Genomic DNA, 12628 nt, shown 5'->3' on the forward strand with positions numbered 1-12628 from the left:
ACTGTCATTTAAGGGCCAGAAATATGAAGATTAAATTCACCTTAATAGCCTTTCAGGGATAGATGATTTTTACATTGCTCAGAGTTTCCCCCTCTGAGTTTGTCTTCCTGTTTAGAGTTTTTTATTTTCTTTACCTGTTTATTGTTGAAAAAAAAAAAAGAGAGATACTGTTTCTTCATTCCATGGCACATTTAGCATGTCTGAGGGAATTTCAGTGGGTTACTGTCAAAGCGCTTTCCGTACAGACAGAGTTATGGGGCAGGGGAGAGGTCATAGGAGCTGAAATGGTTAGTGAAGGCCATACACAAAATGTGGAATATTAAGTGGACCTCAGAGAGATGACAAAATTGGCAAGGCCCAGAGTGCCTGGGGAAGGGCATTGGAGGCAAGGGGTTAGGGACACCCAAGCTCTAACACAGAAATAAGTGTAGCAAGTGCAGGGGCCACCAAAGAGGCTGTTCTTTGCAGAAAGGCCCGCGCCGAGAAGATCCCTGAAGAATATACAGAGTTAGGGGCTTTCCTGGTGGCGCAGTGGTTGAGAGTCCGCCTGCCGATGCAGGGGATGCAGGTTCGTGCCCAGGTCTGGGAAGGTCCCACATGCCGCGGAGCGGCTGGGCCCGTGAGCCACGGCCGCTGAGCCTGCGCACCCGAAGCCTGTGCTCCGCAACGGTAGAGGCCACAACAGTGAGAGGCCTGCGTACCAAAAAAAAAAAAAAAAAAAAAAAAAAAAAAATATATATATATATATATATATATATATATATATATATATATATATATACAGAGCAGCGTTTGACGGATGAGTGGGTTGGTTATTCTCAGCTTGAGATAAAGTTTCAGTGAGAAACTAAAGAGTTTCAGCTTGTTTCTGTAGGTTAGAACTATCAACGATCCTCAGGTAGGGTGGAAAGCTGTCATTCAGGCCAATGGCCACAGATGCCTGCTGCAGAATCTTTTAGAATCCTTGCCTTTCTTTCAATTTATGCTGCTCTGTGATTCTTTCTGGTGTAACCTTTCCTTTCAGTAGGTCACTGCTGTCTGTTCTGACTTATTGTTAACTCTTTGCTCTTCCTTTTCTGACCTCTCTAGAGCCTAGAAGAGGAGATAACATCAATTTTGTTTAGTGAAAAGGGCTTTTCTGATAGCGTGAAAGCCTCCTTCACCTCAGCCACCGCTTGGACAGCAGAGGGCACTGTTGTGAGCCCTAGTGCACCTTCTGAAAAGCTTTCTTCCTCGCCCTTCTCACAGTTGCCTGAGGTGCATTTTACTTTGTTTCCCTTGTTTTTAAAAGCCACGTATGAGAGTGATTTTTATTTTTTGAGTATTAAGGAACCCCGTCCTCCAGTGCTTTCACTGGTGCAATTAACTCTTCCTGGGAGAAACATTCAAGAAATAATGACAGAATTTGGACTCGAGGAAAAGATACTGATTGGATGTTTCTCTTGCTTCCTTTCCGTCCACCCCAATCTGCCTAAATTCAGAGAATCATTTAAACCACTAAGGCCCAGAGTCTGAGTTGTTATGTGGAGGGAAACCTTCAACCAAGTAGAAGCTAAGTATTTTTTACAGAAAAGTTTTCAAAGCCTAAATGTCTTTTAAACATCTTCTGATGGTTTATTATTTTAAAAATCCTGCTTATATGGAAAAATTTGAAGTGCTTGCCATACTCAATGAAATAATTCTTTTCATTTTTTGGAATGACCCCTAAGGGATTCCCTGAACTTGGGCAGAACCCATCTGGCCATTTGAGGTTAAGTCATAAAAATAATGATTTAGAAATGTTCTGATCACTGGATATCTTTATTTATAAAGAAGTTTATAAGTAGGTATAGTTAAATGTTACCTATTTACCAAAATAGATTTAGAGATTTCCAGTTTAACATCTGAAACCTCTGGGCTTTCAGTAAACTTGGAAGGATGGCTCTCTTGGTCTGTCAGTAACGTGATTTACATGGTATTAGTTTTGAGCAATGAAAACGTGCCCTTACCATGCCTTTAAGAATAACAGGGCAGATCAAAGGCAGTGTGTGAGTATATGTTGATAGGTGCCCTTTCAGGACCTTTTGCTCATGGTTGTCCATGTTGCTGGAGCACATAAACATGAGGTCGTGTTACCTGTTAGAGGAAACAGCTCCAGTCCAGTTAGTGTCTTGGCAACTTGACAGCAAGGTCTGTTTCTGCCCAGAGGGTTCAGGGGTGCAGTGCTCTTCATTCAGCATCGAGATACTTTCTTGAATAAGTAGGGCTACTATCTCTAGCTGAATTTTTAAAGTTAGAGCACAAGGCATTAGTGCTACCCGACTGTCAAAAAGTTGGCCAGGCTTTATGTAAAGTAGCCTTTTAAAAAAAAATAAGGAAAATTTTAATCTTTAAAAACAGATTCCTTTGTAAGACAGTTTCTACCCTGATTATCAATACTATAGCATAGGAAGTTATTTACTAATGTATTTCATCTTCAGGCATTTATTGAACATTTAGGTCCTGTATTTAACTGGAGTAAATCTACTCCCCCAAAGTAGATGCCTGCAGGGACTAGCAATGTGCATCTCAAATGATAAACTGGGTCCATTTCAGTTTTCAAATGGAGAAGCTAAATTCTAAGAGAACGCACTTGGAGCCATAACTGACATCCGCCCTAATGTTATAATATCCCTTTTACTAATCTGTCGCACAGTTTGGGATGTTAATAACCGTTTCTGAAATGACAACATTTTATGTTAATAACTGTCTGAGACAATTATAATTTTGCCAATTAAAGCTGATATTTAAACAAGCCAGCAAAAAACAAAGGCGTCATCTTACTAATACTATATTCATTTAGGAATTAGGGGTTCAGGCAGGATTTTTTTTTTTTTTTGTCTGATTAAAATCAAACTGTCGAATAGATTTTAAAAGTCTTAACATTTAAACTTTAAAATCATGAGTAAGCACTGGTATAATTCCATTTTTCCCCCCTACCTTTTCAACAAGAAGGAGTTTATAGGTATAATAAAACCATTCATCTCTTTGGGAGGACGCTAGCTGTTTTTGTGTTTTTGTTTCCTTCCCTAAGCTTCTTGCATTTGTCTGGATTGTCCTTCATGTGACTTCGGGCAAAGGTTTTTGTAGCTCTTGATTCTTGCTGTTGTGTCTTCGCGGTGTCGGATGTTTGTTTTGGTGGGTGTCGAGGTAAACCTTTATTGATTCTGTGTCCTCGGTTGCTTTTTGTTCCGCAGAAATGCGCTCCTGAGTCGGAAGGGCCTTGCGCCGGAGCCAGTGATGCTGTTAAGGTTCTCCCCTTTTCCACGTTAATACCATTGCCCGACGTATCCGATCCCGCTCACGTTTTCACCCGCTTCCCTTTCAGTCCACCACCACCATCATCATCATCATCTTCGCTTTCCTCCATGACATGAACCCGCCATCGGTTAAGTTTGCTTGCCGTCGTTTTGATTTATTCATCTATTTTTGTTTCCCCCTCGTCCATTTTTGTTTCTGTGCAGAGTTCACTTGAGACTCTGAATATAGTGGAGGAGAAGAAGCAGGCAGAGGTTGGGAAAGACGAAAGAGTAACCCCGGCAGAGCTGAACGGTAAAGAGCCGTCCCCTGGGCATGGTCCTGGGGAGATGCGGAAGGCGGAGCCGGGGACGCAGAAAGACCCCACCCCCCTGTCTTCTGAGAGCAGCAGCGAGAGCGAGGAGGAGGAGGAGGAGGAGGCGGAGGACGTGGGGGAGTACCGGCCCCACCGCCGAGCGCCAGGGGGCTCCCTCAGGGAGGAGCAGGGAGAGTATGAAGAAGAGGTGGACGAGGCACCCGGCCCAGCAGCCAAGGTAGTAGAGAGGCAGGACCCGGTGCCGGCAGCCAGCGCGGTCCCGCAAGCAGGTGCCAGTGTCGGCACAGTAGAAACAGTGACCCAGGAAAAGGGAGGAGCGGGCCCCCACATCCCTGCCGAGAAGAGTGGAAACGAAGGCGCTGTTAAGCAAGACGTGAGCGAAGAAACGGAGGACGAGCAACAGAAAGTTAACGGAGACGTGGCTCCCGTTGACATTGATGTTTTGCCACAGATTATCTGTTGTTCAGAGGTAAATGGGAGACCCCAGCGGGAAGCTCAACGCTAGAGCTGTTTCTCAGGTGGAGCACACCTGCCTCTCTTCTTCTTCCTGTCCTCCCAGGTCTCCTTCAGCTTTTTCGACAGGATTCTGATTTTGATCTCTCACGGGAGGAAGGGGGAAGGCCCTGCTCTGTCGATTTCCTGCCCTCTCGGGTCACGGTTTCTGGCGTCTTTACCGCAACTGGATCACCCGATAAACTTTCCAACAGCAGCCGTGTCATTTTTTTTTTTCCCTTCTCATTTCACGTTGAAATTTTTCTTTGCATGGTTTTGGATGTGTTCGATGGTTTATCTTCAGTTGCACTGTCTCCTCATACTCAATGCCTTTGTGTTCATTAGAAAATTGTGTGTGTATTGTTGAAAAACGGGCAGTGTGTGTGTGTTGCTGGTGTCACGACTGGGTTTGACTCTCTGGCTCATTCTCTCTTCAGTTTAAGATTTTCAGAATGGCAGCAGGCTCCGATTACCATGATGCTCTGCATTCAGCATCTAGCCCTGATGAAAACATTATTTCTTGAATACCCCTGGCATTTCAGGTTTTAGATTCCAGGGACTGTACGGTCTGGTCAGGAGACATAGCTTTCCTTCTGGGCAGCGAGAAGCTAACAGGAGGATCCCCTTCTCTTCTCGTTCTGTCGTGTCATCAGTTCTGGATTATTTGCAAGTTTGATTATGTGTTTTGTGAGTTGTCTCCATTGGGTATGGGTCTTCTCCTTTTTCTCTTCAAGAAAGAGAACTTTCCATACTCCTCTTAGATTAAGTCTTGGTCACTAGGTGCAGTGTCTCTGATTTGGGAGGTAAAGTTAGGCTGAGGGAGGATTTACTTCCATGTGAGTGTTCCTTGATTACAATTAAATGCCGACAGTAGAGGGATTATCCGTATTTGCTGTCTTTCATGGGGTAGAAAATCTTGAAGTGACTTTGTCTTGAAACAATTAACTGGATTTATGTTACTTTTAAACTTCCAATTTCACTTCAGAGAAGACGTTTTGAAAGTCTTTGAATGCTTTGAACTATTATTTTCTGCATTTAATATACAGGTTATTCCTCTTTAAATAATTACACTTGGGAATTTTCTCTCAAGGAAAGCACTGTAGTGTTTTGGTAGTAGTATAGTCTGATGGTGTATGCAAGATACATGCTCAGCAGACTGCAATGTTAACAGGCATCTCCTTGAATGTTTTAAATGGTTCAAAGCATTAGTGCAACGATGGTGGAGTGACTCTACAGATAGAACGTTTTAACTTACGTAATACAGAAGAAACACTGCAAGATTTAGACAGGTATAACTGAAAACAATCCTGGTTGAAGATATTTTTTCTGAAAATGGGATCTCCTTGTCAGTAGGGCAGAAAAGGCTTTTTGGGAAAAGAGCAAATCTTAGCCTACTGACCAAGTGTGCCAATTAAAGACACACACGCAAACATTACAGCCTTCACACAAACTATATGCTTCTTTAAACTGTAATAAAAATTGAGGCAGGTCACTTCTTATCGTTCATTCTGTTTTGTTTTATTTTCAATTTTATCATTACTTGCTTAAAGCTAAAGTTTCCATATCACTGTATGCCAGGCTTGACACGTAAGTAATTTGAGACCATCATAATTTGAAGCCCACCACGATTTAGGGAGCCATTATGCTAGCTTATTCTTCATATATATCTATACACATATATATGATATTTGAAGGAAAGTGTTTTTCTTTTGTCTTTTGTTTTAGATGATTTCCTTTTACTCTTTTCTTTTGTTCATGAGTGTGTGTTTGGATATATTTCTTACAGTTATTTTTGAAGGCTCCATTAAGCACTTTTACTTTATTACCTCTAGAATTTATGTTTCCCTTCCTTTTCACTTCAGCCACCAGTGGTAAAAACAGAGATGGTAACAATTTCTGATGCCTCACAAAGGACAGAAATCTCCACCAAGGAAGTCCCTATTGTCCAAACTGAGACCAAAACCATCACATATGAGTCTCCACAGGTACAAAGTCTCTAGACTTGGACTGTTTGAGTTCTGTTTTACTTAGTCTTTCTGTTTCATTCTGTCTTCTCCTAGTTTATGTTTCTGACTTTGACGTAGCTTTTTATATCTCCATTTTATAACTGTACTTCAGCAACGTAACTTGCTACAGTCAAATTGGTGACCCAGTGATTATGGGGGGAAGCATACATGTGATTTTTTTAGGACAGGCAGTACCAATGGTGTTCTTATTATTCTTATAAGCCATTTCTGGCTTGATGTATCCAGGAGTGTTTATGTACACTTGGGAAACAGATCATCTTACAAAGTTTGTTGGATCTGATTTAATTTATGGATTCATAGGATTTAATTTAGGCTTTTATCCCCTCCTCCAACTCCACGAAGACAGAGCCATTCAACTCACTCTTATTTACAAGTACACACATATGCACACACACCTGTGCTTCTCCTCATGTGGGATTATTTTCTGAAAACATATATTGCCATTCTTATGTAAATGTGATACTGTGCGTCTAAATAATTATCAGATTCGTGTGTTTGATTTTAGGTATTCACACATTGATTCTGCAGCGGTTTGAAATAAGATATTGAACCTTAAGGGTAACAAAAAAGGGGAAAGTAGTCATCATTTCAAAATGGAATCATTTAGAAACTGGGACAACTCTTTTCTCAACTGAGAAATTTAGTGTTCTAGTAGGATTGTACCACGGTGGAGGATGGCAGATTATTGTCCTCTCGAAATATTTTTTAAAGGTGTAATGCGTTTGTGTGTGAAACATGCCTTAAAATCACTTTAAATACACTCTCTGTAAATGTGCGTAGATCCCACATAAGCACAAATAGGTTTCTTATGAACGGGCGTGGTAGGAGAGCGTGTACTCATGTGTTTCTGTTGTGGTAAGTGCCCTTGTAAAGAAGTAGAGGTGCGTGACCCAAGTTCGAGAGATCTCCTCCTAACTTACAGTAAGAAAGACTCTGCACTTCCCAGTTATTTCCTGTCAGTGTCAGGAAACTGGAGATAAATGTGTTTGGTGATCTTAGCATAAACTCGTAGCCTATTAATGTGCTTCATTATTTCCCTTGGTAAACTCTAGAACTTTCTAGTATCAAAGCAAAGAAGTTAAACCCTATATAGACATAGTATAAGATTTATATATAAGCTATATACACACTTATATATAGAGAGAGTGCGTGCGCATGTGCACACACGTGTGCATACGTATTGAAATACATGTAGCCGTGTATACGCACAAACTATTACAGGAACAATGTCATTAAAAAAAAATCTAGAGATAAGCAATTAACCAAATCGCTTAAGCTTAGTCTATCCTAGTCAGGTTCTGTTGCTTAGTAATCTGAGAAAACGTTTATTTTTACCCACCTGTGCTTAAAAAAACAACAAACTCAGCACTTTTGGTCACTGTGGAAACTTCTCTGCTTGGTTCTCTGCTTTCTTCTTCTAGCTTCTGTAAATGGCCCTCAGTCAGATTTTCTCATGACTCCCCTGTAGATCTCAGTCCCACCTTCTACTTCCATTCTTTGTTTTTTCTCTCTCCGCCCAGCGTTGGCTTCTCCACGTGCATTTAGCCCTTGACTTTACTCTGTTTATAAATGCCAGCCAATCTCTGTAAATCACCACTACAGACATGCAGAGGATAGGCAGCTAGCATCTTCTGTCGACTCCTTAGGTCTTAAAAGCTGCATGTTCGATGGGGAGGGGTCTTCTCTGACAACGTAACGGAAGTTAAGCCTTACTTTGTATTTTCCCCCCAACTCTTCAAAGATTGATGGCGGGGCTGGTGCTGACTCGGGCACGTTACTGACTGCACAGACCGTCACATCTGAGTCCGTGTCGACGACGACAACCACACACATCACCAAGGTAAAGCAATCCAGGGGAATGTACACTGCCAACAAAATCTTTTCTGAATGGTTTCTTTGTTCCTATTCACACTTCCAATTATTATGCACAGTGCCAGTGGAATAAAAACGCCTAGATTTAAAGTATGCAAGAAACTGGGCTCCACTGACATTTGTATTTAAACCAAATTCAAATTGCAAATTTGTAAAGTACAAGGGGGTAAAAATATGTTCTAAATAGCTATACTTAAGGCAGCTGTAGGAGCAGAGGGAACCTAATAAAATTGGAAACCTAGCTTTGGTAAGTACAAGTCAGCTCTCCTGACTGAAGCAAGGAGGTGAAGACTGCCATTGAAAATTTTCACCGAGTTGTTCAAATCATGTAAATTTCCCCCATTGATTTAAGATACTAGTATGTCAATTTGGAGCATTTCTCCAGATCACTCTCTAAATGTTTAACATCTGATGACCAGTGATCCTCAAAGTGTGGTCTCTGCACTGTCAGCAGCAGTCTCACCCAGGGACTTGTTAGCAGTGTGAATACTGTGACCCCACTCTGGATCTTCTGAAACCCCAGAAGTGTTTAGGAAGCCCTCCACGTGATTCCAGTGCGTGCCGTGGTCATCACCTTTCTAACCCAGCATTATTTTCCAGTCGTTCCTTTTGCTTCTGCTTCTCACGTTTGATTAGTGCTTGAAGGTCTCAAATGTATCCCTTGTGCCCTCCTCACGCCACATTTCAACAACAAAAAAAACTTTGTGAATTGAAAAATGTCCCATAAGTGCAAGATGGTATTGGTGTTCATTTTAAAGCATATCCAGTTATTAAGACCTAATGATCTTAGCGATCAGCCTTGTTTCTTACAGTTAAGTGCAATACCTGTGACCGTGTGTAAATTTATCAGTGTTGTAGAGGTTGAGTGTGCACTTTCTCAGGACTGGGTGGTATTTGCTCATTGTTTAGAGTGTCACAGACATATGATCTCTCAGCTTCTATCATGCTCCAGGCTCTGTCACCTCGCTCCAAGCCGGTAACTCTGTAACTCTGTGGGCAGTTCACCCAGGAGCTCCTACCCCTGGGTCTCCTCACAGCCTTTGTTCAGCCACATTCCATGTCCATGTCACAGCCACGTGCAGAATCAAATCAAACATTGGATGAAAATCTTTATATCGCCCTCACACATCTTACCTATCTTAAACCAAGTCCAAGTCTCCTTTTTTTAAATTATTATTGCACTAAACCAAATGAATAAAATCACCAAATGAATCTGTATGATGCCAGTCAAGCAATTTCCCAAACCTAAACTAGATGCCTAAATTATTAGCATTCCTTATAAACTCTACATAAAACAAACAACTATTTCTCCTTTGCTTGCTTCTTTTCAAAAATTGGCCAATTGGAAGTGAAGAAACTCAGGAAACTGTAATGGAATGTTCCAGTGGAACTGTTTGGATTAAATGGCATCTGTTGCATCTTAATCTCACCTGAATCTTGATAAGATAGTTTTTAAGGTTGCTTTCAGTTTAGGAGTGCTTACAGATGATGCTACACTTTGAACGATCGATCGGATTCTCTATGGAGCTTAAAAATAAAGAAATTTCTAGAACATCAGTCTTCCCCACCCAGTGTGAATTGCTTAACGATGATTGGAAGGTCTAGGTGTGCGCCATCTCTGTTTTCTCTGATTATGTGTAAACATGTTTTAGTGATTGCTAATCCTCCCTCCCTTCTGTTTCTTTATGCCTTTAGACTGTAAAAGGTGGAATATCTGAAACGAGAATTGAAAAGCGCATCGTGATCACGGGAGATGCAGATATTGATCACGACCAGGTAAAGACTTGAGCTTCTGGTTCTGAAACTGGCCACGTTTATTTTCTAAGTTTCTGTCATCATGTCAAGTCCCTGTGTCAAACCACTTCTCTCAGTATCTCCTTCCTAGATGAATGCACCTCCTAAGCTTGGCATAAAGACCCTTCACAGCCTAGACACAACCTGTCCTTTCAGCCTTCCTAGCACTGAATTAGCACAAAATGTGGGTTGTTTTTCATTTCACACTAGCTTTACATGCACCTTTGGCTCACAATAATCAAGAGGATTTTTGGCAACCATCAGGCATTCACGTGGGCCTGGTTTAAAGGCAAGTCATCAGTTATTGAAAAATAAATGGCAGTTAAACGACACTGGCTTCCAAAAAAATAAGGAAGCCGCTAAGTTTGACTTATGCCTGCTTTCAGGAACTTATCAAGTATTTTTTAATAGCATTAGAAAAGTTGGGCTATTTACCTCTAGATGTTTTCTTCTAGTTATTACTATTATTGAAGGGTAGGAAAAGGTAATATAAGGTCTCTTACAAAGTGAAAATTTATATGTATTCAGAAAAGATTTTTTAAAGAATTGTACTTCCATTCTACTGTTAAGCTGAACAGGTGACGAATGGAACCGCCGGAGACTTGGAGAGTAGCTTTAATTTTAGACTGCAGTCCCAAGTGATGGTGAGAATTTTTTGCTTTGTTATTTTCTGAGTGATTTTAACTCAACTTTAAAGGAGACCAAGCTCTTTTCCTTTTACAATAATTTGAAGAAATGGAAAGGTTCAGTTGACCAAATGTTCAGTTGTCCTCAGCTGGGGAGTAGGAACAAATGATAGTCACCCAGCTTTGAACACAGAAATTTTAGAGAACAAAATTTCTCATTTAAGAAAGGCTTGCTATAAGAAAGGCCAAACAGGAATAGATTTTCTTCTATGCCTAAAAAGAAAATTACTGTTTTTTAAAAACTCCTGTATACATAATTTTACTTACGTATTTCATAATGTATTTTTAAAAATTCCTTAAGAGTTATTATAGGTTAAAAGGTTGCCCTGACTCTGAATTTTGACTTAATAATAGAGCTTCCTAGTAGATGACTATACATGTGTCTGTTCACCACTAGAAAATGAATTACCTGTGTGGAAACCAAGCATCTGGTTTCCCTTATAGAGGATTTATTCTACTTCTCTTCACTGGGACAGTTTTCAGTTGCTCTGACCTTAAGTTGGAGCAAACTGTATTCTTACTCTTTTTTCCTCGGGGACTCTCACTCAGCATTTATTGAATTTCTACAGTGTGCTGGGCAGGAACCCACATTCTTTGGCCTGATGGAAGGTGAAAATCGGGGTCCTCTCCCAGCCTTTGTTTCGTCTGCCCTCTGTCTCCACCAAACAAGGCCCTTTCAGGGTTTCAAATGCCACTTTTTCCCTTGAGGGGTTACTTGCAGGTTTTATTTTATGTGTATTCTTTTGTCCCGTTTTTCCTGAAAACTCAAATCTAGATAGTAATGCTTCTGAACGGCAAATATTAAAAACACAGTCTGAAACGTAAGTTCCAAAATAACACAAAATAACAAAATTCCTAACTCCTCCATTAGAAGAAAATCATGACGCTGCAGCTTTAGCTGTTGCTGTGAGGACGCACACTTTCAGCCCATTTTAAAACTGAAGTGGGGCGAGGGGGCTAGGGGAGGGATAAATTGGGAGTTTGGGATTAACAAGTGCACACACCACTATGTATAAAATAGATAAACAACAAGGACCTACTGTATAGCCCAGGGAACTATAGTCAATATCTTGTAATAACCTATAAGGGTGAAGAATCTGAAAAAGAATAGATATATGTATTTGTATAACTGAATCACTTTGCTGTACACCTGAAACTAACACAACATAGTAAATCAACTACGATTAAAAAAAAAAAAAAAACCCAAAACTGAGGTCAGATATCCAAATGAAGAGAATAGATATTTACCTTTTTCATGTTTATTTATAAGATGTCATAAACTTTTTTGAGTAAATGTAATTGTGGCTTCTGGTACGCTTGTCACCAGAAGCTCATGACGAGTTTGCTTTCCCCTTAAAGACTGTAAATGAGATGATGGAACTATTTAAAAGTAAAGAGGGAAATTAGTTCCCTGCCAAAAACTGATGTTGATCATGCAGTGACGTTAATGTCATTGACACCTTTTCAGTTCCTTGCCCACATTAAAAGAATTTTAATAGTGGAAGGAAACCCTTCATCTGAGCAGGATAGGAAAAGAAGGAATCTCTTTTGTGCTGGCAAATGAAAGAGGCGTGCTCCTGTAGAAACTCGCTTTGCAGGTTCTATACCCAGTGCTAGTTGTGGCTCTCATCTCCGTACCCGGGAGGCATAAACAACACGGCAAAGTGTATTTCTTTCTAATAAAATAACTTCTCAGCTTGGCAGTGTGATGTGATCGTTTTCTCACAGTCTGTACTGTTGCTGCAGTAAATTAACATTTTCCAGTATTTAATTACGTGTACTGATATTATGGAAGGAAAGGAACTGAGGGCAAACGGACTTCAAGTACGTTTGAAGATGATAATAGCAGTTTTCCATTTTCCCTACTTTTCTGTTAATTAAAGCATGTGTCACGCCGACTACCTTCCCTTGGGTATCATGTATCTTCCTCTTTGACAAATACAGGGTTTAATGTAGACAGGTCTTTGTAATGAACATAAATTCAAAGGAGCTGAGAAGTTGTTCTGTAGCTACATTGGCTCCCATCAGAGCTGTCCTTTCTCAAATTGGATTCCAGAAACCAGCAGGGAGTAGACAGTGTTGATTGTTCCAATCTCCCTCTTGCCTCTGAACACAGACTTAGAGCCTCCCTGATGTACTTGGTCTCCTTCCCCACCCACATGGCA

The 12628-nt window shown here is 40.7% G+C and overlaps 1 protein-coding gene across 15 annotated transcripts in view; it reads left to right on the forward strand.

The window, feature by feature from the left end:
• Positions 1-12628, forward strand: part of EPB41L2 (erythrocyte membrane protein band 4.1 like 2) — a 275854-nt gene that overhangs the window by 179768 nt on the left and 83458 nt on the right. For 13 of the 15 annotated variants that reach the window (XM_082633258.1, XM_082633264.1, XM_082633250.1 and 10 more), the window contains 4 exons: positions 3483-4061; positions 5947-6069; positions 7853-7951; positions 9679-9759. In XM_082633258.1, the coding sequence (XP_082489384.1) occupies positions 3483-4061; positions 5947-6069; positions 7853-7951; positions 9679-9759 (882 nt within the window). Of the gene's footprint in view, positions 1-1089; positions 1258-3215; positions 3270-3482; positions 4062-5946; positions 6070-7852; positions 7952-9678; positions 9760-12628 lie in introns of all 15 variants that reach the window. The other 2 variants (XM_082633256.1, XM_082633255.1) reach the window with 2 other exon arrangements.

This window comes from Mesoplodon mirus (assembly GCF_964341445.2).
Source record: "Mesoplodon mirus genome assembly, chromosome: 10".
Lineage (NCBI taxonomy): Eukaryota > Metazoa > Chordata > Mammalia > Artiodactyla > Ziphiidae > Mesoplodon > Mesoplodon mirus.